The sequence below is a fragment of the Panicum virgatum genome, chromosome 2K (genome assembly GCF_016808335.1).
Source record: "Panicum virgatum strain AP13 chromosome 2K, P.virgatum_v5, whole genome shotgun sequence".
Classification (NCBI taxonomy): domain Eukaryota; kingdom Viridiplantae; phylum Streptophyta; class Magnoliopsida; order Poales; family Poaceae; genus Panicum; species Panicum virgatum.
In genome coordinates this window covers 6,782,555-6,805,364 of record NC_053137.1, presented here as the reverse complement: position 1 = coordinate 6,805,364, position 22,810 = coordinate 6,782,555, and the positions used below count along the sequence as shown (strand labels likewise).

Sequence of the window (22,810 nt, the reverse complement as noted above, 5' to 3'; positions counted from 1 at the left end):
TCCCACTGGCCACGTAGCTCGCAAAAAATACCGCAACTTGTGGGGACAAGCAGCCAATGACTGGTGGGGCCTCCCCCATTAAAAAACCATTTTGCTATTTTTTTTGGAGTTCTTTTTTGTTGTTTACATATTAACTTTCCCGTAGGCCAAAGCAGCACACGACAAAAGCTAAAAAAGGCTCACAACAAAGTTAGCTTTGCCGGCCAAGATTTGCCATGAGCTCTTTGCCGTGTGCTACACACAGCAAAGGATTTGTTGTATGCATAAGGGGTTTTGCCGTGCACACGGCAAGTGCACCATCCGCACTAGGCACTAGCTGGAACCGGATCAGCGCAACGGTGTCATCTTCTCAAACATAACTCAAAAGAAGTTCACAACGGCAGATGTAGATAATATTCTTGCAAGGTACATAGAAGGCACCAGCACTTGCATTCCATGGAAAACATTATCTCATAACAGGCAGTACATGTAACAATGGTAATCCAGCTGGTACAAATAATTGTGCCAAACAATTAGCACTTTTTTTTGTAAAGGAAGTGCCAATGTATTCAAAAAGGGATTCAGCATATTAAATTGACTCGACTTTCTCTTGATTTGGGGGGGGGGGGGGGGGGGATGCCCCTTTAACCCGTGCCTATGACGATCCTTCCAGTAGTGGAATCCATCCAGGCAAAGGTACCCCGATTCTGCACCAGCTATGAACAACCACCTTTCAAGTTTCAACTACTTGCTGTCAACAGCAAGTCAATTACAGATAAACTTCACACAAGTGTCAAATATCCAAGACTGCTGACGATCAGATTAGCAAACTCGTGACAGAAACTTGGAAGGAAACCTGCCATCAACGGCAATGAACAGTGCAATAACAGCTGTTACCCACACCCTAAGAAAAAGGGCGCCCGCATGAATCCTGAACACATGTTAAGTCAGCCTAGAGGAATATATATATAGCTTCATGTATGAACCAGTAGCGCAAAAAGGGGCTAAAACTTTAACAGACAGTTCTTATCAAGATGGCGACTTGGAGACAGAAAAGTGATGCCCAGGAGGAGCACGCTCCCACTAGCAAGCCGAACATCGCACGCTCAGCCTCCATTGACCGAGACCTCCATCCACACTCCGGAGAAATTGACAGGATATCACGCCACCATTCACCATCAACATCATCTTCCATCTCAACATTCTTTCAAATTTCGTCAACCATTTGCTCAGACTTACACACATACATCAGCAGCCCCTTTTCATTAGTCCAAACATCCACTACCAAAAGGGTGACCAGCCCTACCACAAAGTGTATGGCTAGTGCACCACAGACCCAAAAGGAAACAGCATGAGAGCAAGCTAGACTCTTTGGTAGCTCTACCCATCACTTGCACTCATAGGCAGATTGAAAGATGTACGAGCCTGAGTAGAATATTGCTTACCATATCCTTGCAATCAAAGCTACTTTGAACAAAATAGGGAAAGGGGAGGCTACATCATATACCAATTTAAATGATTGGAGAGGAGATGATCTTTTTGGTCCTTTCCTACTTCATGGTTAGCACATTGAAACACTCGGTATATCATACACTTCGGATGTATCGATGCCTAAATAGTATTAGGGGTGAAATGCATGCTAAGGTTGATGTTACTGTACTACGAAGATGTATTGGGTTCAGGCTTCAGTGAGTGTCCATCCTGGGGATGTTGAGTGTCATAGATTGCCATTGCAAGTGAAATCGGCATCATGCATAGTGCTTTAGATTGCAGGAACTGCATCGCTGCCCCAATGTCTTCTTCCATCAGCTTCGTCACCTGCTTCTCTGTGCCATCAGTTGACCACTTTTCCCATATCTGCTGCGTGCTCCCACTGTCACTTGCCTCACCCTAGTTGTTCAAGCAAGATTAGAGGGTGTAAGACATATGGTGCAACTCATGAATGAAGATACAAAAGAAAAATACCATGAATCTGGACATGGTAACCGTTAATCAAGAAAGCATCATGGCTGTGTTATATTATCAGTCACCATTATCAGTGCAGCCATGCTATGAAAGTACAAAATTTGACAAAACATATGTTTTCAAGATTTATTGCTGAAGAAAGGTCAGCCTACAGTGAAAACAGGACTAGCCACATATCCTCTACCAATAAAACGAAATTGGCATTTCCTTCATAGATGTAGAAGATATAAACACTAGTCAACTCATTAGTAAACATAGAATATTCTTTATCAACTAACAGCAATAGGTGTGGTCATTGCTGACTAATAAAATCCAAGACTGCACACATGCAAATAATCTGTAACAACTAACCTAAAAATGAATAATTTTATCTCTGTTCTGTTCTATATATGAAAAAGGGGTTGAATAATTTGTTAAAATTAACCACCACTTTAATCAAAATAATTTCAGAATGAGCCACTAGCATAAAACTCTATATTTTTTTCTGAGTTTTTACCTTAACTGACAGTGGAATATCCGAAACCAGCTGCGCAACTGCACCAGCACCACCCAGTCTGCTCATACTCAAAACCTGAAAGATTAGAACAGGTTTCCATATTAAATAGACAAAAGACATTGGGATGTTCAATGTTGCTTATGATGTTAAAAGACAAGACTACATTTAAAAAGGCATACCTTTACTTGAAGCCTAAGAAACTTCACATAATCAAGGATCTCATCTAGCATGGCTGCCCTGTCTGTCTGCACAGTTTGAAGTAATACATCAAGCTTACTGTTCACATTTTGTTACAGATCAAAGCTCAATATCAAATTGACACGGTATCATTTCTCAATTTCTCGTTCATAATAACCATATAACTATTTGACTGAACCAAAAGTGGTATTCACGTTATTTCAGTAAATATGCAAAACACCGTTGGTGAACAAAATTATGTACTCATGAGGGAACAATAATTATCACTCAGCAAATAATCATGTTCATAAGACAGGCGCACTATGAGAAACCCTACTGTCAGGTCATCATAAGCCTGGACCACTTGCTGAAAAATTCATGGTAGGCATGTCAAACACGCAAGTCCTGGCATGCATATAATGACATCCGGAAATATGGCATGAATTATTACCTTGTTTGTGTTGGGAACCAATTCCTGCAACGCCCTCATCCTTTCTGCTATTCTCTCTCTCCTTAGCTGCACCGAGACAGATGGAGGTTAAAGAAAAAACTGCTAATAACCCCTATGAGAATTCAGGAAGAAAAAAAATCAGTCTAAAATGGAAAGTAAAGCTAAAAAATATGTGGGCAACAGGCTGGCCATTCCATTTTTAATGGCTATTATAACGCATTGCCTCAGTACCAAGTGTTTTACACCTCGAAACACAATCATTAGATACCTCTCTGGTAATCATAGCACCCTCACTAGAAAACAAGTTTCCCGTTTGATGTATGAACTGTCCTAAAGGTGGTGACTTCCAATACAATTCAACATCATGGTTACACCGCAAGCAGCTCAGGATGCTTAAACAGCACGCCATATGCCGCCACCACAACAGCCACCCAACAACTAGGTATGAAAACAACCCTTTCCTTAAACACATCCAATTACTTGCACCGCAACATCTGCTAATCTTAGCTTAAACCTGAGACAATCTCGGTGGCAAGCAACCTTCTCAATAACAGAAAAAGGGCACCTGAATTTCGTGGCCACTACAGCCCAGATCAGCAGCAAATTCACAAACGTGCGCACGAGATGATGACATTGCAGCCTAAATCACAACAATTTTACTCGAAATGGTGAGTTTATCAGCTATTACCCTCTCGGCGATGCTGTGGGGATCGGTCGCCTGCCCCCGCCGCGCCCGCACCTTGGGCCGCGGCGCCGGCGGCTGCGGCGCCATGGCTCCCTCGCCCGGCTTCGGCTGCGCGTGGAACATCTGCATGTGACTAACAAGAATTAGCAGCAGCCCCGATGACTCCCGAGAGAAAAAGAAAGGAAAAGCAACATAGCATTCAGTCGGGGCACAAAATTGGCCGTGCAGCTGCTACCTGCGGAGGCGGCGGGCCGCGGAGGTGCGGCTGCTGCACGCCGCCGCCGAAAACCGGCGGGAAGAGGCCGGCGAGCTGCACGGGGTCCCGGTCCTGCAAAGAGCACACGCGGCACCCTCGGTCAGGGGTCAGCCCCGCTCACTCACTCACAAGTCACTCGCAAATAACAGGGGCAGCCGAAGGGGCCACTCGCGCGGGGGATAAGGATAAGCTCACCTGCTTGGCGGAGGCCTCGGCGGCGGCGTCGAGGCTGAGGGCGAGGGGGAAAGGGTGGTCCCCGCCGTGGAGGCCGGCGCCGGCGCCGGCGCCCGCATGCCCCCCACCGGCCCCGGCGGAGGCCGCGGAGGGGAAGGCGAAGAAGTGCTCGAGGAAGTCGTCCTCGGCGCCCCCGGGCGGCGGCTGCTGGCCGGCCATGGCCGGCGACGGGGCGGGGAGCGGGGGCCCACGCGTCAGGGGCCGAAGCTTCCGGCGGCTCGCGACAAGAGAAGACAAGAGGAGTGTGAAGGCGTGGAGAGGGGTGTGTGGCTCTCGGATTGGCGTTTCTTTAGTAGAGGCCGGAGGAGGAGGCGAGGAGTGATGGGCCGTGGGCCGTTGGTAGGGCCCAGCTGCTGCAGGGGTGCAAACGGAATTCGCGGTTGGAGCTCCATTCCTAAAAAAAAGAGTAAAAATTTGCAAAAGGACGCCTAATATACCTTGAATTTCGAGATGCCACACCACATTGCAAATGACTACCCCTTGACTCCATTGCAAAATCTATCTCGTTACACGCGTGCTTAGACGAATTTTCGCCAATGTTGAGCTGACTTGGAGCAGAGTTGGCCCTGGGAACATGATGCTTATAGGTGCGAAACACTACGAGTTGAGGTTAGCTGATTCGGGTTTGTTCCGGTGTTCGGATTATTCTTATTCATTGTGTTGTATGTTGTGAAGAGATCTTTTTAAATATCAAAAAGCTGAAGCTTTTCATCCGTGATTCTTCTTTCGGTAAAAGCTCCAAAAAAACTGTTGTTCTGTAGTTATGGATAGAGATATATGACGTTGAAGACTATATTTGCGGCTCCACATTGACAAAACGGCCCCCTAGCAGCTTAACGCGTGTATGATGATGTTGTCTTTGCAACGAGGATCTCAAGAATTTGTCTGTATAGGTCGAATCTCAAAATCAAGGTGAGGACTTTACAATTTCCCCTTCCTTATATGTAAGTTCAAGCCTATTAGCTTTAATTTTCATGGGGAAAAGGGTAAGACAATTAGCTAAAGTGAAGTGTTGCAAAGGAAAGGTCACTCGCAGGGAGGCCTCTCGGTTCCATCCATAGCACACCAAACATAATCAGGGTCGAGATACCTTTTCTTCTATGCATAGGATACCATAATTAAAAAGATTAATTCAAACAAGTTATGTACAAAAGTTGGCTGAACAAATTGTTAAAAAAAATTATACAACCATAGGTATGTTGAATGAATTGTTTTGAAAACTTATTTGAAGAATTTCCTCGAAAAATATAAACAGCTTATGTAAAAAAATTGTGAACATAAGTTGTTCAAAACTTGTGAATCTAAATGTCATCAGAAAATCTTTCTAGAAATAGAAAAGGTTGCGGGAAAAACATACTAACAAGAAAAAGATCGGAGCGAGGCCAGGACTACCTGTGTGCTAGGAGTTCTTAGGACGCGTGTGCACCTATTAGCAGACCTCACGTTTGGGGTCTAACTATGTCATGCACATCCAGAAGACTTAAGGGCTGTTTGGTTGACAGCCACCGCCACGGAGCGCGCGCCATAAACTGTGACGAGCAAAAGCTCTACCACACTCGCCACAGAAAAGTGCATGCAAAAATATGTGGTAGTGGCGTGAACCAAGCAGCCTGCTATTTGTTGTGGCTGCTAGAGTGGTGGCGTGGCGAACCGAAGGCCTGAACCAAACAATCCATTACATATCCAACCAAACCGAAACTCCAATTCATAGTGTGTGTCTATGGGGAAAATGTGGCAATCAGTCGAGGTTCTCTCTTCGTAGACACTCCCCTAATATTTTCTGTTTTAAATATGACTCCCTTGATATGCTTAGCAGGCTTGGGCCTAGGGCCGTCCTTTCTTCCTAAAGCCCTGTTTGTTTCCAATGTTTCTGAACGCACGGCCGCGATGACTGCTAGTGAGTACTATCCCACACTTCATATTTTTCACTTTAGTTTTCAAGTTTTTATCAATTTGTTTTTATTGTTTTTAAATATTTCCATATAAATTCTAGAAACATTTTAAATAGATTTTTTCTAAGACATCACTTATAGAAAAATTCCAAAAATGAAAAGACGTAATGGGGGTGGAAGTTTTTTTTAAGAAAGGGGATGGAAGTATTTTTAAATGCAAATTCAATACTACACGCGACCGTCGGCTCGCGTCCCAGCGCTCGATTTTCTGACCATTGTCTACGATTGCTTTTAACTTCTCATTTCCCTTTCCTGTTTTACGTGTCTGATCTTTTATCTTCCCTATTTATATTCCTCTTTGTCCTTTCACATCCGCCGAGCTGCTTCGAACCAAACAGCACCAACACGGAGAGCGACGGGACGGAGGCTGAGTGCTCATTTTGTTTTTCTTTTCCTTTCCTTTCTTTTTCCCTAAAAATTATACTTAAAAGTTGTATGATAAATTTGCATGTAAAAAGATTGTACGAGAAATATTTCCAATTGTGACAACTTTATAGAAGTTGTGGTAAACAATTGTCTTGCACAAATTATCTGGAAAAACAATCTATGTATTAAAATTGTATGTACCATAAAATTTGTGCTACAAATTATTTTCATGGAGTTATCAGGAAAGATTTATAGGTAAAAGCTGTGTGTACTGTAATAAATATAATAAAACTTTTTATTTCAGAAAGTGTGTGTAAAAAGATTATACATAAAAATTATATTTATACTCTCTCTGTCCAAAAAAAATAAATCATCCTATGATTCAAAATTTATCCCAAAAAACAAATCATCCTGCCCTATTTACAAAGCATATGTGCATGTAAGAATAAATTAGTACAAAATATGAATAAATATGGTCATTTAACCTTTTTTATTAATTTGTCCCACAATTTCTAAGATGATTTTTTTGGATGGACGGAGTAAGTTATAGATTTTTAGAAAAAAAAAGTTGGGAAAAGAAAACTTTTCAGAAAAGGAAAGATATCTGCTGTTCGGAATCGCTCCCCTGGCGAGCCCACCCGGATTAGCTAGCGCCAGTTTTAAAGGGGCAAGAGATCGCTCTCCTCGCGAGCGAGCGCGGATTAGCGCCCGCGCGCCAATTTTAAAGGGGCAAGAAATCGGAAAACTGGAGCTGAGCTGCGCGCCAGAGCACGGCAACCACGGTCGAATCCGAGCGTCGCATCGGGATCGGATCCACCCGGAGGAGCGACGGTATCGCAGCTTCGCACCCCCTGACCATCTATCTTATTCTTATCACCGGGCTGCTTGTTTCCTGTGGCGACCGGGTTAGCAAGACAAGGCCGATCTGGAGAGCTTTCTTTCCTCTCTCCTCTGACAGCGTGCTGCCTGCCTCTGTCGATCTCTCACTTTGACGGCTCTGCGTGTTCAGGGATTGCTTGGATGGACTTGGGCACTGCCCGGCCGCTTCGTCAGGTCGTTTTCCTCTCTCAAGTCTCAACCACTCGCTGCAGCGACGCTTGATGGTTTGATCGCCGGCGCACGGCGTCGATGCCCGGCCTTCTCGGTTGTCTCCTCTCCTCGGCGGCGGGCAAGGACCGTCGTCGCCCCGCCGCCGTGTGTGCTGCTGCCTTTCTTCAAATCAAACTATCCAACAGCTTCTCTGCCTTTTTCCAACGGTGATTTAGGCAAATTCTTCTTTGACGGACGCTAAACAAGCTTGACAATTGCGTAGTACTACCTTTTGGTACCTCGCAACCAAAAAAAAAAAAGAAACCCAGACCTTCTGATATAGGTAATAACGAGAGAGGAAGAAACTTAATAAACAGACTAAATAAGTTTTTCTATATATGAAATGCTTAAAGGTAGTGCGCATGGACTTTGATGAGATCTCAGCTGATCTGAATGTGGGTAATAAAGCAGGGTCGCTGGCCGAACTCAACGTGGTTAGGCTATAGGGCGCCCCTTGCGACTATGCCATGGACAAATGGATCTCAATGCCTATCAGGGTTATTTTTCACACAACTTGGTTTCAGAAATTAACGACGTTGTTTTGTTATTGGGGGGCCAACGTGCTCATCGAATCAAATCACCGGGTGGATAATGAAAAAATTATACCGGCACGTGCTTCGAGATCCGTGACCCATATATATCTTAGGACGCGATCAGAAATATCGCCGTGTAGTCAGATCACAGACGCTGTCTCCACATGGCAATTGGCAAAGAGTACTTCTTCCGTCCAGTACGTGTCTGGATCATCTAGGACTGAAATTTAGTCCGGACTAAAATTTGTGTGACAAAACATTATTAGGTAACTAAATTTGAGTCCATATCTGTTCGGATCCATGGATGGGAAACCATTCGAAACATATGAATGGGTGAAACTAAGTTTTAGTCTGAATTAGTTGAGTTCTATAGAGTAAATTTTAGTTGGGGGGTGAAACTAAACTTTATTCCAAAATTTAGTCCACATATTTGGATGATCTAATGGACTAAATTTTAAACATAAAATTTAGTCCAAATAAGGTCTAACTCTAGTTATCTTTTTCTACTTTCTCTCTTCCCAAAGTGAAATGATTACATCTTTATAAGGGTTATATATATATATATGTAATTTCTCATCTCTTCACTTTAAATCGAGAAGTGCACTTATTCCTTCAAAAAAAAGAGAAGTGCACTTATTCTAACAACTTCTTCACAGGAAGGGGGTGGGCATCCATCTGATCTCGGCCCACCAACCCCCGGGCCCCCTTGTTAAATGGGCAGCCTCCTCCTTGTCAACCCAGCCAAGCCAAGCCAAGCCAAGCCACCACCTCACAAGTCACGCGCGCCTATCCCTCCCCGCGCTCGCGCACGTGAGGCGAGCAGGCGGCCGGCCAGCGCCCGCCCCCCATCCTCTCCACCTCCGCCATGGCGTTCGCGCTCAAGGCCGCCTCCACCGCGACCGCCGGGTCGGCGTCGCTCGCCGCCGTGGGGCCCAGGAGGGGCGCCGCGCCGGCCGCCGGGAGGGTCTCGTTCCGGGGCGCGGCGCCCGCCGGGCCCGCGGTCGCCGTCAGGGCGGCGGCGGCGGCGGCTGCCGCCGTGGCGCAGGACAGGCGCAGCATCTCGGGGAAATTCGCCGAGCTCAGGGAGCAGGGGAAGGTAAGAGCTGCTCCCGAATCCCCTCCCCTCCACGACGAGCCATTTTCTCTCTGTTTTTTTTAAAGAATAAAAGTGCGTGTCGGTCCATCGGGTGGCTTGGGGGCTTGGTCTGATCCTGCAGGGTAGTGCGATTTTGCGCCGAGTGAGATTCGATGGCGACATGGCGTGGCACAGGGTGCGTTGACTGACTGTGGTTACCGGACTGCGTCATGCTATTTCTGCTTTGCATTTTAATTTGGGAGGTGCGTTCGTGTTGAGATCGTCTGGATCGGGTCATGTTTCGGGTGATGTAAAGCCGCGGAGGAACCAGGCCTGTCCATTTCTGATTTGGCCACGGCAGCTGCTCCTATATTCTGGCACATTATGATGCGGATCGTGGAGGCTAAAGGATTGTTGGTGTGTAGGATGAATATAAGTAATTCAGTTCCTCCAAGTGATCAGTGTTCGGTTACATTCGGTAAATTCATGGTGTGCCATTGCATTTTCCGGGATCCCCTGAATTGACATGTGGGTGCCACATGTCAGTGACACATTTTGGGGTTGCGAAATTCTGCAATGGCAAATAAGAGATTAGGTTTCATTGCGTCACTTGCCATGTTACCTTCTTCTGCACTATGTGCTGCTACATATGTCTGTATCGTAAAATTTATATTTTATAGCACAACCCAACTCAAGTTGCTGGGATTAGGTGAGATGTATCATTCAAGATCAGCAATTTTAGTTTCAAACTTTGATTTCTTTCCTCTATATCTATTGTCTAGTTTAAGTTTGCTAATATCTGAGAATATTCAGACTGCCCTCATCCCCTTCATCGTTGCTGGTGACCCTGACTTGGCCACCACAGCGAAGGCACTCAAGATCCTTGACGCGTGTGGTTCGGACGTGATTGAATTGGGCGTGCCTTACTCAGATCCATTGGCTGATGGCCCTGTTATTCAGGTGAGTCACACAGTGCCTCTGCTGTATGTGCTATTATGGCCTGTTGTGCTTGTATGCCTTTGCTTATGAGTAATGACTTTTGTTTGCGCCATTTTAGGCCTCCGCAACACGTGCGCTAGCAAAAGGCACCACGTTTGATGATGTAATCTCCATGGTTAAGGAGGTGACACCTGAGCTGTCCTGCCCTGTATCACTTTTCACATATTATAACCCGATTCTGAAGCGTGGAATCCCAAACTTCATGACTATTGTTAAGGAAGCTGGTTTACGCGGTAATATTTCTTTTATTATATAATGGCACACGATTTTAGTGATGCTCTTTCGCATTAATACCTATCACGTTAGTTAACTGATTTTTTTTATTTCATTTGCATATTAGTTTGTCTAATGCACAGCATTGTTCAGATAACAGCACATCCAAATACTGACAACTGATATTGTACAACAGTTAGATTGGCTTCACAGGAATTCGTGTTACAGTGTGATAATCAAGTTACTTAGTTATTACTACCATGCAGGCCTTGTGGTACCTGATGTTCCTTTGGAAGAGACAGAATTTTTGAGGAGCGAGGCTGCTAAGAACAACCTTGAGCTGGTAGTACCCTTCTCATGCTATGGTTTACACCTTGTTTTACAACTGTTGTGTCTAGACGTTTTTTTTTTTGGTAAATAGGACCAAGAATTCCTTGTGAAGTTTCTTTAAGAGGTCTCATTAGTTTCTTCTTACTTAAATTCTGCTACAAAATTATAACATACATCATGATCATATCCATAGGGCCATACTATCGGTTCCTCAGTCCTTAGTGCTGATAAGCTGGCTATGGCTGAACAACAAATATTGCCTCATCTATGCAGTTTGTGGTAACATTGTTTGTTAAGCCAGCTATTCAATAGGATTTACTTTGAATGAATGTTTTTCAGGTGCTACTGACAACACCAACTACACCAAATGAAAGAATGGAGAAAATCACACAGGCTTCAGAAGGATTTATTTATCTTGTAAGTGTCCCAAATTCTGAATCTTAAATTATATGTTCTCATACAGCATTCATATGATCCCTAATCAATAATTTTGCACCTTGGACTAGTTAAACTATTAGATATATGATTCAAGAAGAACAATTGCGTTGTACCATAGACCTATTACACACTGAGTCAGCAAACATCTTGAACAACCTAAGCCATTTCAAGTTGTCCTCATAAACCTAGCAAACATATGTGCTGCCCTGATATACTTTTCCTGAAAGAAAGTTTGCTTAGTACTGCTTGACAGGGCACCAGATCTTGACAACCAAGGTGAAACATTTGGAAGTCTCAAGTATTTAGTCTGCCACTGAAGAGAAGATGTCCTGGTGGTAGCTTCTGCTAACATGCTCAGACTGACTGAAAAATAGAATGGACAGAAAATTATAGTTTGAAAAGACATGCACCTGATTGCTTGCACTTCACTTTTGTGGGCAGATTTTGCATGATAGCTAACTGGTTTTCACCCCATACTTTTCAACTTTACCACTACTGAATCTCTTTTAATATATTTGATTCATTTGCTAACCTTTATTCTATTCAGGTAAGCGCTGTTGGAGTTACCGGTACACGTACGAATGTAAGCGGCAAGGTGCAATCTCTTCTTCAGGATATCAAGAAGGTTTGCAGTTGCATCATTCTTTTTTTTATGCTACTTTGTGAAGTAGTGTCAGTTCCTAAGTACTATCCAAAGGTCACAATGCTAATACCAAATATGTTGCTTTGTGTAGGTCACAGAAAAGCCCGTGGCGGTTGGCTTTGGTGTGTCAACTGCTGAGCATGTGAAGCAGGTAAATCATAATTGGCATCATTCCTGCTACACACAGGATCTGGGATCATTGCCTACTTATTCTAGTCCCCTGACACCCTGACTGATACATTTTCTCTAATTCAGATCGCAGGTTGGGGCGCAGATGGTGTGATCGTTGGTAGCGCAATGGTTAGGCTATTGGGGGAATCTGCTTCTCCTGAAGAAGGATTGAAGATGCTAGAAGAGTTGGCCAAGAACCTGAAGTCTGCATTGGAATGAACCAACCATTTTCTTGAGAACACTTAAAAGATTTCTTCTTTTTTTTCAGTTTAGGATTGCAGGGTTGTTCTTTTGTAGCGAAAATAATTATATCCTTATGTTGAATGCTCAATTGAATAAAGTAAGATCATTGTATTAAAAGCGCAGAAGACACTCTTCATATACATTGCACGGAGAACTGGTTGAGAATCGCCTTTAGTGAATAGGAATGAATAAGGTCATGATCATGAGAGGCTGTTTCTCATTGAATCCCGCCATTTCTTCAAGATGCGCATCCATTGTGTTTATGGTTGAGGCGATTATGGAAGGCATTGCTTCTCGGCTCTAGCCATTCTTGCTCTAACCTGGCATTCGAACAAGCCAACTTGACTGGTAAAATGTATATGCCATGTCTGAAGCCGTGACTGTCTAGACTGAAGTGAACCATTGGCCGCCGCAACCCGGAGCATCCCGCCGCCTCGCCCGGCGTGTCCTTCTCCTTACCACCGGCGCCGGTGTTAGATCCAGCAACGGCGTTGCCGGATCGACTCCCAGCCGCGACTGAATGGGCGGATCCGGCGACGGTCGGGTAGGGGATTTCTTGTCCCTCGGCGACAACAACCCGGCGACGGCGGCTTCTCCGCGGCGGCGTCAACCGCCGGGGACGCAGCTGGCGGGCGCCATGAGGATGAGCTGCGCCAGAGCAATGTCCCTCCGCCTCCGCCGGAGGGTCCGTTCGGCGGACCCCATGCGGCGGTGCCGAGCTTCGGCAACCCCCCACCGTGGCCGGCGGCATTCGGGCCCCATCCTCCGCATCCGGCGCCGTTCCCCGGCAACCATCCCAACCTGGTGGGCTACGGTGGCTACTATCCGCCGCCGGCAGCGTTCGGCACCAACCTTCCGCAGCTGTCCCCGTTCACCGGCGTCCATCCGCAGCTCCATCCGTTCGCTGGCCAGGATCCGCGGTTCGCTTCATTCGGCGGCACACCCCATGCGGGCCATCCGTTCAACGGCTTCTTGGTGAACGCGTCTTCATCTGACGCGGCTCAAGGCGGTGAAGGGAGCGTCGCCCGTGGCCGTGGATGCCGCTCCGGCCGTGTCCCTCCATCGCCCGGTGCGGGGACCTCACGGACTCGGTCCGCAGCGCGCAACGCCATCAACATTGACGACGACGGCAGCGCAGGGCATGCGGAGGACGACGACAACGACGATGGCAGTGACGACGGGACCGACAATGAATCCTCGGTGAGGCCCTCCCTAGTGTCCTGTTTTCGGACCCAGATCGAGTGCAGTTGCTACTGTGACTGTAACTTTAGCGGTCGCCGATTCTCAGCCGCTCAAGTACCATCCGATGGCCAAAATGAGATAAGTCTTTCTCCTGCATTCACCTGCGTGCATTCACCTGCGCTCGCCAGGCCCGGTGTCCCCTGCTCGCCGTCCGCCTCTCCAAACAAAACCACCGTGCGCGCGCCGCCCGTCGCGCAGCAGAGCACCGTGCACACGGACACACGCTTCATCGCTCCCCGGACGTCTCCTCCCTCTCGGTCTGTCGAGATCGTAGCAATTCAGCTCCCCCAGCCGTTCACTCGTAGGTCGTAGCTGGGATCCCTCCAAGGTCCGACGCTCTGGCCACCTCCGCTGCTGCAAGGTCGTAGCTTGGTTGCACCGCCACGGCCCAGCGCCCCGGCCGGCCGCGGGCGCGCGTACGTTTCGTGTGGGCGGGATGGACTCCGGCAACAGCGCCAGCCTGTAGTCGTCCAGCGGCGGCGGGGACGACGAGTTCGACGCAGCGAGCAGCGTGCGGCGGGGGAGCCGCCGACTCCTCGTCGCCGCTCTCTGTGCTGCTATGCCACCACCTGGGCTTCGGTGGCGGCGGCACGTCGTCGCTGATCTACGGCATCGAGGAGCTCGGCACGCCGCCGCTGTCGCACTGCCACACTGGTGCCCAACGGCGCCGCCCCTCCCGCAAGTCGACACTGGTGCTAGCGCCCCGGCCTCGCCGCCATGCCATGGCGGTCTTGCAGCGTCCGCGCCTGCGCGACCACGCGGCCGCGGCGATGGCGGCCTAGCACGCCGCGCCGGCGCAGGGGTCGAGGAAGCGGGCGCGCGCGTCGTGCCGCGCGCCGACGACGCTTCTCCGCGGGCCCACCGCGCTCCTGCAGTACCTCGCACACAGCAAGCTCCACGCCTACCCGCCCCCCGCGCCGCCGGCCAACGCCGCCATTGTGGATTCCACCGCCGCCCGCCGCCCATGCAGGCGCCACGATCGTAGCATCCAGCGACGACAGCTACACCCAGCAGCAGCTGACAGCAGCCGCGCCGCCGCCCGCTCTTCTTGGGACGCAAGATCACAGCGGCGGCGGCAGCAACAGCTACCTCTCCTTCCAAGGCGCCAGCGGAGGAGGAAGAAGAAAGCAAGTTTAGCTCATTTTAGCCATCGGATGGTACTTGAGCGGCTGAGGATCGGCGACTGCTAAAGTTACAGTCACAGTAGCAACTGCACTCGATCTCGATCCCCTGTTTTCTCAGCTTCGTGCTTTTGTGACATGGTATTCTTTTATTTTCTATGTGCAAAAAACATTGCCGTCGTAGCTTACTTTACGTGCAATCATTGATTATGAGTAGACTATTGCCCTGTACATGTTATTCTGTTAATTTCTATGTGCGATCGTTGCTTACTTTACGTGCAATCCTTGATTATGAGTCCTTGATAGTTTATTTGTTTCATTTCAAGAATTTAAACAATTTTTTAGTAGCCTATTTGACACGGTCGTTCCATTTGTGTTCCTCCGTAGAGAGCAATCCCTACGACGGACGCACATTGGAACGATAACAATACTGAAATATTCTGCGACTTATGGATAGACCAATTACAACTAGAGAATTGCCCCAATGTTAAAATGAACCAAACAGGTACCAATCTATTATTAAGGAGTACCTAAAAAAGACTGGGTTGAAGCATTGCGCCAAGCAGTTTCAGAACCGTGCTACTTATCTCAAAAAGTTCTACAGCGCGTGTTCTTACATGGATGCGCACACAGGGGTTACTGTCAAACCTCTCGGGCGTTACAACGCGCCCAAGCATGTATGGGACAAGGTCAAGGAGGTACACCATAGTTAGTTGAGGACTCACATGTTCTGTTTCTTTCATTTCTTTCTAAATCTGACGATGATTACTCACACATATGTTCATGCTAATTGAACAGAAATTTCCTGAAACAGTTTCCCAGATTGATGAGGAGCATTCCACCTTGGAAGGACAAACTGTTTGAAATATTCAAATAATGTATCATTGACTGGGAAAATATGTTAGCCACAGCCGCTTCTGAACCCTCGGAGGTTGATCCAATAAGTCCAACTACAACTGCAGGAGGCCGGAAGCGGTCCAGCAGTGCGGCAACCCAGTCTACCGCTACAAGTCCATCAAAGAAGGCAAGATCTGGCAAGGCAACCCAGTCAACAGCAGAAAGTCCATCGAAGAAGTCAATATGGGTGAAGCCGGGTTCCACAAGGAAGGGCAAAATGAAAGTGACATCGCTTTTGCAGAAGCTCATTGATTTGGACAGCACAGATCAAGGGCCTCAACAGATTTTGGACAAAGCGGTTCAGATTAAGAACCAGGAGGAGCAGGAGACCAATGAGGCAATCAAGACTTGCTTGGACTTGGCAGTTGCTAGTGTTAGCGCGCCCCACCTAGCCAACCCGACCATAAAACCCAGATGTTATAGTGGGAGGGGTGGGGGCCTTTATCCTTGGTCCAACATTCCCCCTACGGCGTGCGAGCCCGGCGTAGCCCGCAGCAGGTTCTAGTGCCCGGCGTAGCCCGCAGCAGGTCTCAGCACACGAGAGACACAGGGGAAATCGCGCAGCGGAAATGCGTGGCCGGAAGGGATCGAACCTAGGACCTCGGCTCTGGTACCATGTTAGCGCACCCCACCTAGGTGTTATAGTGGGAGGGGTGGGGGCCTTTATCCTTGGTCCAACAGCTAGTGGCATATGTAAGAGCAGCCCGGAATTTTTCTTCCTCACCAAAGTGTTTCAGAGCCAGTGTTGGAGATTTGTATTCCTCTACTTCGATACTCCGGACGAGCGCCTACGGTGGATCAAGAACGCCTACGCAGATCCAAAAATGCATGAAATATAACCGTCTCAACTTTTCATACATGCATGCGACCTCGCACCTTGTTTATGTTCAGCCCTTTTGTAACTTCCATTAGTAATTTTATTCGGTGAACACTATGGCATGTAAATGTTTCATGTATCTGAACCGCGTTATATTCATATGGCCCTTGTAAGACTCTGTTAATGCCCACTCTGTTGACCAATTATGTGATATCTTTGTCGTTACTATCTTTGATGAATCAGCATTGTTTTTTATTTCAAAGTTGCCATCTAACATTCTAACTAATATATTTGTTTTCCATATTGTAGGCGTCAAGTACATTTGTATTGAAGTTGTTGGATACATTTTGGTACATTGAGGTTGGATGCATCTAGCAAAATTCAATGGCTTGTTCTAAAATCTAGAACAAACCAAACAAGTTCATGTTTGGTTCGCGCTAGCACACCTAGTGCTACAAGAGAATCTTGTATGCATGAAGTACTAAACGAAATTTATTTGCAAAACATTTTCACAGATAAGTGCAACTTTGCGCGACGAATCTAATGAGTCTAATTAATCCATGATTGGCTACAGTAATACTACAGTAACCATCCTCTAATTATGTGATCGAAGGGCTCATTAAATTCGTCTCGCGAAGTAGCGCAGGGGCTCTGGAGTTATTTTTATAAATTGACTTTATTTAATAGCCCTAATTGATGGTCAAAATTTGCTATAGTAACTTAGCGCTACTAAATCAAACAGGGCTCTAGAATTGCCTAGAATTCTAGGCTGCCTAGAATTCCTAGAACAAACCAAACAGGGCCATTACAGCGTGCTTGTATTCTACACCTGCAAATGAAACAAATTGGTCAAGATTCTGACAGACTTCGTTCGGCTAGTATATATGTATTTCAAGTACTTGTTCAGAAGGACAAGCTTCCTTTTGATTGTACATTCAGGTGCAGATAGGAACCAACCAAAATTTAAAAGGTCAATTACTAGTCCAATTAATAAACATTTGAATGTCTGATTAATGGGAGAGAAATACCTAGATGCCGATCAAGGGAGCAAATCCAATTTTGGTGTTTGACTCCTCTCAAACGATGAAGAAAAATATTTTGACTTGAAAACTCAACTTCCCACTGAATTTGTAGGTCGTTGCCACTACTTGCCTACACGGCCGCTTAGTCCGCGTAAACACTACAATCAGCTGTTCACTCTATTTAATGACCATTTAATCCATTTAAATAATTATTTATTTTGAATAAATAGCTGAATGATAGGTAACCAATTGTTTAGCATTTACCGTTTAAACTAACACTTTTTATTGCGTTGTTGCTTTTGAGTCATGCAACAACAGAATATCCATAAACGGAATTCTGGGACAGCCTACTGGACTGGACCAATTTGAACAAGGCCCGTAGCGGCCCACATATATGTGCACGTGAGGCTGTGGGGGTTTAGTCCCACACTAGAACTATAGGCACGGGGTTGCCACGCCCTGCTAGATCTGGCCATCATATATCTTGTAGACTGTGTTATTTTCTATAGCTATTTGGAGTATCAAAGAATTTGAGCATTGTTTCTTGAGAAAATTATATATATATATATATATATATATATATATATATATATATACACACACACGGTAGCGCTATTCTACACCCTAGGTGTAGAATCCATTCTACACCCAGCCAACCTAGCATCCAAATCCACCGGCCCAACTCCCATCCGCCCACCTGTTCCGGCCCAAACCCGGCCAGCTCCCACCCCCCGTCCCCACGAGGAACCCGCGAGCGCGAGCCGTTTCGTGCTAGCTTCTGCGGCACTCGCTGCGGCCTCCGGGGCACAGCGTGGTGCGCGGCATTGGGAGTGAGCAAGCGCAGCGGCGGCGTGGCCTCGCGGGGAGCAGCAACGGCGCGGCCTGCGCGATGCTCGGGGCACGGGGCGCGCTAAGGTGGCCGCGCGCGGCGAGCGGCGGCGGCCGGCACGCGTAGCTGCGGGGCGAGTGACGCACGGGATGGGAGGAGCACGGCGTGCGGCCGCGGGGACCAGCACGGATGGAGAGCAACGCACATGGGCGATAGCTCCAGGAGGAGAAGCAAAAAAGGGATTCCCAATAATTACTGAAGCAGAAATCGATTCATGTTAATTGAAGAAATTTGCTTCTATCAGTAATGGACTACGCCTCTTAATATCACTTCTCTCCGGTTGTTTTTGTTGAGATGATTTGATTAATTTTTGTGTAGCTCAGTAGTAGCTGGTCTCTTCATGATTCAATTATTGAAGAAAATTGATTTCCAGTAATCATGCGATCCCTACAAAATGCCACTAGTTCGGTAGTTTTTTTTTATAGGTTTTGGTAGTACTAATTACCGAGCTCTTTTAATTCTATGTAGCTCTATAGTTCGGTAGTCCAGTAATATGTATTTGCGAACCTAAGGGCTCGGTAGGCTGTGGCTCAGCTGTGGAGCGGCGGAGCGTGCTCTTGCACCGAAAGGCTGTTTGTGCAGGCTGCATTGAAGCGAGCAGAAGAGTTTGGATATAAATTACTGAATCTTCCTGTTATGATACTGAATCATTCTGACTTCTTGATGAGCTAGTAGTTTTTGTTATTAGTGAGCTCTATTCAATTTCATGTAGTTTGGTAGCTAGTATTTGGTTGTTTGATCCAGTAGTTAAGTGGTTTCTAAACACAGTTCAGTATTGCTGAGCTAATGAGCTCTCTCAATCATCTGTAATTTCCAGTAGTTCAGTAGATCGGTATTTCGGTAGTTTAGTCGTCTAGTATTTTTTCAATAGTTCATAAACATCAACTTTGAGTCATTGTAAGTTGCATATGAGTTCTACAGAGTGTATATCAAGCTTACTGGTTTCCCTATCAAGAAGAACAGGACAAAAGGAAGGATAGGCAACAATTCAATTGCTCGTTCAAGGGCAGGCACAATACCAAAGTTGTGCTAGAACAGCAGGGGAATGAAGGGCGTGCACTATTGTTGAATTCAATAATTCAAATATTAAACTACTGGATTGATGAATTACTAAGTCAACATACACATAAGCATTAGTGGATCTGCATAAAAAAAATACTAAGTAACTGCTGGTACACCATTGTTGAATGCAAAAAATCATGTAAGAAAACAAGAAAAAATATTGGATGTACATAATACATAAAATACTTAATAGACGCTCTCGGTTACTAAATCCAAACATCAACTGAATATTTATTCTGAATCTCTAAATAACTGAATCAAACACAAGGCTATATATACATTCAAATTACTGAATTCACAGAAAATCAACCCTCCCCCCCCCTCAAATTCGCAAAAATTACTGGCCTTCATGTAATACTAATTAACTGGATCTATTGATTACTGAATTTACATATGCAGAAGCAATAATGAATCTGTATATATAAAGAACTACTGAACAACTACATCTCATTTTGTTGAATGCATCCAATGTAAAAAAGATGTATGTGAAAAAGTCACAAGTCACCAAAACAATGACAAAAGAAATTACTAGATGTACATAAAAATACTGAATAACTGGATCTCTCTATTACTGAATCCAAACATGTACAAGGGTGTTACTAGAAAATAAAGATTCACCAGCAACACTAGAAAAAATAATGGAGAAGTGCATAATATAGAAATAAAAATATTTCTACAGATTGCTTAATCCAAATATATACATATATCGTCCGGTGGTGGTTACACATATGTACACATATTAGTCACAAATTAACTGTATTATGTAGCCTTGAAAAATCTTAAAAATACACTTGATGCCTCTCTCTCTCTCCACTTGGAACCCTCTCCCTTGTGAAGTTCAATACTATCACTGTTATGTGCATGCGGTGACAGAGTTGGAAAAGGAGTGCCATGCCCACATGAACCTGCCACCAGTAAAAGTCTGAAAAGATCTTTGAGAAAAACATAGCAAGACCGGCAGGATACTGAATTACTAAGTTACTACTTTACTGAGAATAACTGAAGTGCTACATAGTATTACTGGTTTACAGTGAATTACTGAAAAATACGCAAGGTAATTCTGGGGTATCGAGAGATTACCGATATTTGTAAGTATTACTAAATTACTTGAGACATACCATAAGCGAGAGCGGTAGTATGACCCCATGTTTGACAGAATTGAGGTTTAGTTCTTTGTCATCAAGCATCAGTAATAAAAAAATATTGGGCTATCTACAAAACCTAAAAAATTACTGATACTAAATCCTAACAAAAATTACTAGCCTAACTAGCCAACATTGAGCATGGTTTAGAGCATCGAAATGTTCGGTAATCGCTGACAGAAAATGTGCATGTGATTTTGGATATTAAACATTACTCCCCTATTCTCACCTCAATTTGTTAACATCGTTGCTTGCTTAATGACTAGCTTGATTGGATCAACATGTCTCCATTTTCAACATACCCCAAAGAAAATCTAGAACATATATATTGGTCAAAAATTGCGCAGATGATTCAGTAATTAGCCTATTCAAACTATGTTGAGTATCTGGCTCTAGATGATTCATGAGATGATTGAGATCAATAGTTTTTTATTTTCAGTAGTTTTCAATCTCATGTAGGTCAATGGTCTAGTATTTCATTAACTATTAAACTACATGCTCGGTTCAAAACATCAGTGCTTAGGGATCGAAAAAAATACCAGTCTAACCACTAAACCTAACAAATTGGTGATACTACTGGCCTAACCACTTAGCCTAACAATCAACATTTAATAATTGCCGACAAGAAAAAGGGTGTTCGTAATATTACTTAGCCTAAGCAAAAAAAGCCATGATACTACTAACCTAATAAAAAAAATATTGATACTAGATGCTAACACAACAACTATACTAACTCATGTGATTGAGTTCATTAGTTTAATTACATGGCTTTTGGTTTTGTTCTTAGCAGTCGAGATCAGTATCTTGCTTTAGATGGTTCAGTAATTAGCCTACTGAATATAAAAATGCACGAGCTCAGTAGTTTTTTAGTTTTAGTAGTTTTTGTTACTGAACTCCAATTTCATGTTGTCCAATAGTCAAGTATTTCATTGTTTGATCTTGTAGTTCAATATGACTGCTGAACTACTATGCTAACTCATGTTGGGTAATGACTGAAAATTACAGATACTAGCAGATGCTTACATAGCTATTTTGGTACTAATGAAAATAATAAAGTAATGAGCCTAAACTAAGCAACAAAAAAGAATAATTGTGCTTGCAATAACAAATTACTGAACTGAAAATGCTCGCAGAAATACTAGACTTACTACTCTGTTCAGATTGTCAGCGCTCAGTAATAAAAAAAATACTGGACTAACTACTAAACCTAACAAATTACTGATCTAAATCATAACAAAACTATTGGCCTAACTACTCAATTTGGAGCATTAACATTCAGTCATTGCCAACAAAAATGAGTGTTCGATATTGGATATTGAGCACGGCTCCCACTGTTCTCACCTCAATTTATCAATATTGTTATTTGTTTAAAGACCAGCTCGATGGGATCAGCGTATATCCATTCCAACATACCGACCCTAGAACACACATATCAATAAAAAAATTGCAAATACATGAACACCAAATTCTGGATCATGAGGGGATAGCAAAAGGAAATTATGCTCACCAGAAGTACGGCGCGTAGGCTCAGAATGCATCTTCCACATACTGCTCGTCGAGGTCACGTAGGGAAGAGGGCTCGAAGCTCGCGGGCACAACGCAAGGGCACCCCAGGCGGTGTGTGGGCGAGGACCGCGTGCGTCATGCATCTCTGTAGCCCCTGCACGCCGGCCGCTTGATGATGCCGATGAGCCGCCTTTGCTCCGTGCCGCTCGATGCTGCTGCAGCCTCCATGCCCCGCTGCTTCCGCGCCGCCCCCGCGCCCAACTGCTCGATGCCGACGCATCCTAGGCGCCCCACCGCTCGATGCCGCCGTAGCTTCCGCGGCCCGCAAAGCAACCTCCGCGCCACGCCGCCGGGCGCACGGCCGGGCCACGTTGCTCGCTGCCGCCGCGGCCGCCGCTCCCATGGGGCCGCCGCGCTCCCACTGCTCGCAGCCGCCGTAGCAATTTGGATCGAGATGCGGTGGGGGGTTGGGCTTGGGGCAGGGGCGAGGGGTATTGGAGCATGGTGGGCTAAGCTGGGCCGAGCGAGTCTGGATCGGGTCTGGCACGGGACGTGACTGGGTTGGCTGGAGTTGGTTAGGTGCTGGGTGTAGAATGCTATTCCTCGTGTGTATATATATATATATATATATATATATATATATATATATATATATATATATATATATATATATATATATATATATGCGAGGAAGAGCCGAAGAGGATATAATTAAGACAAATGCCTATGGTTGTTGTTCATCACATAAACTTGATGCGTACTGGGTGCGCAAAGGGGCATTGGTAAGATACATGTGGCACTTTAATTTTGGTTAAGC

General features: G+C 45.5%; 3 protein-coding genes across 4 annotated transcripts; 2 read left to right on the top strand and 1 right to left on the bottom strand.

The window, feature by feature from the left end:
- Positions 1 to 1,168: 1,168 nt before the first annotated feature.
- On the bottom strand, positions 1,169 to 4,514 carry LOC120664067 (transcription factor UNE12-like). Its single transcript, XM_039943069.1, has 7 exons — positions 4,205 to 4,514; positions 3,989 to 4,081; positions 3,757 to 3,876; positions 3,069 to 3,134; positions 2,620 to 2,685; positions 2,441 to 2,515; positions 1,169 to 1,869 (listed from the first exon to the last, which is right to left on the bottom strand). Exons 1-7 carry the CDS (start codon positions 4,400 to 4,402, stop codon positions 1,639 to 1,641), a joined length of 849 nt encoding a protein of 282 aa, XP_039799003.1. The 5' UTR covers positions 4,403 to 4,514; the 3' UTR covers positions 1,169 to 1,638.
- Positions 4,515 to 8,922: 4,408 nt separating this feature from the next.
- On the top strand, positions 8,923 to 12,420 carry LOC120664060 (tryptophan synthase alpha chain-like). 2 transcript variants are annotated; one of them, XM_039943047.1, is made up of 9 exons: positions 8,947 to 9,279; positions 9,401 to 9,454; positions 10,072 to 10,218; positions 10,316 to 10,490; positions 10,737 to 10,813; positions 11,140 to 11,217; positions 11,786 to 11,863; positions 11,973 to 12,032; positions 12,137 to 12,420. In XM_039943047.1, the coding sequence occupies exons 1-9, from the start codon at positions 9,049 to 9,051 to the stop codon at positions 12,269 to 12,271; spliced, it is 1,035 nt and encodes a 344-aa protein (XP_039798981.1). In that variant the 5' UTR covers positions 8,947 to 9,048; the 3' UTR covers positions 12,272 to 12,420. The 2 variants fall into 2 exon arrangements, with proteins under 2 accessions (XP_039798991.1, XP_039798981.1); XM_039943057.1 differs by lacking the exon at positions 9,401 to 9,454 and having other exon boundaries at positions 8,923 to 9,279.
- Positions 12,421 to 12,659: 239 nt separating this feature from the next.
- On the top strand, positions 12,660 to 15,922 carry LOC120695004 (programmed cell death protein 7-like). Its single transcript, XM_039978335.1, has 4 exons — positions 12,660 to 12,671; positions 12,773 to 13,495; positions 15,292 to 15,356; positions 15,473 to 15,922. Exons 1-4 carry the CDS (start codon positions 12,660 to 12,662, stop codon positions 15,483 to 15,485), a joined length of 813 nt encoding a protein of 270 aa, XP_039834269.1. The 3' UTR covers positions 15,486 to 15,922.
- The last annotated feature ends 6,888 nt before the right edge of the window (positions 15,923 to 22,810 follow it).

Excerpts from the sequence above, each read along its gene's own strand:
- LOC120695004 (XM_039978335.1), top strand. Across the intron at positions 13,496-15,291 it reads GGACCGACAATGAATCCTCG|GGGTTACTGTCAAACCTCTC; the intron begins GTGAGGCCCTCC and ends ATGCGCACACAG.
- LOC120664060 (XM_039943047.1), top strand. The coding sequence starts at position 9,049 with ATGGCGTTCGCGCTCAAGGCCGCCTCCACCGCGACCGCCGGGTCGGCG. Across the intron at positions 11,218-11,785 it reads CAGAAGGATTTATTTATCTT|GTAAGCGCTGTTGGAGTTAC; the intron begins GTAAGTGTCCCA and ends TATTCTATTCAG. Across the intron at positions 11,864-11,972 it reads TTCTTCAGGATATCAAGAAG|GTCACAGAAAAGCCCGTGGC; the intron begins GTTTGCAGTTGC and ends TGCTTTGTGTAG.
- LOC120664067 (XM_039943069.1), bottom strand. The coding sequence starts at position 4,402 with ATGGCCGGCCAGCAGCCGCCGCCCGGGGGCGCCGAGGACGACTTCCTC. Across the intron at positions 4,082-4,204 it reads CCGAGGCCTCCGCCAAGCAG|GACCGGGACCCCGTGCAGCT; the intron begins GTGAGCTTATCC and ends TGCTCTTTGCAG. Across the intron at positions 3,135-3,756 it reads CCCACAGCATCGCCGAGAGG|CTAAGGAGAGAGAGAATAGC; the intron begins GTAATAGCTGAT and ends GTCTCGGTGCAG.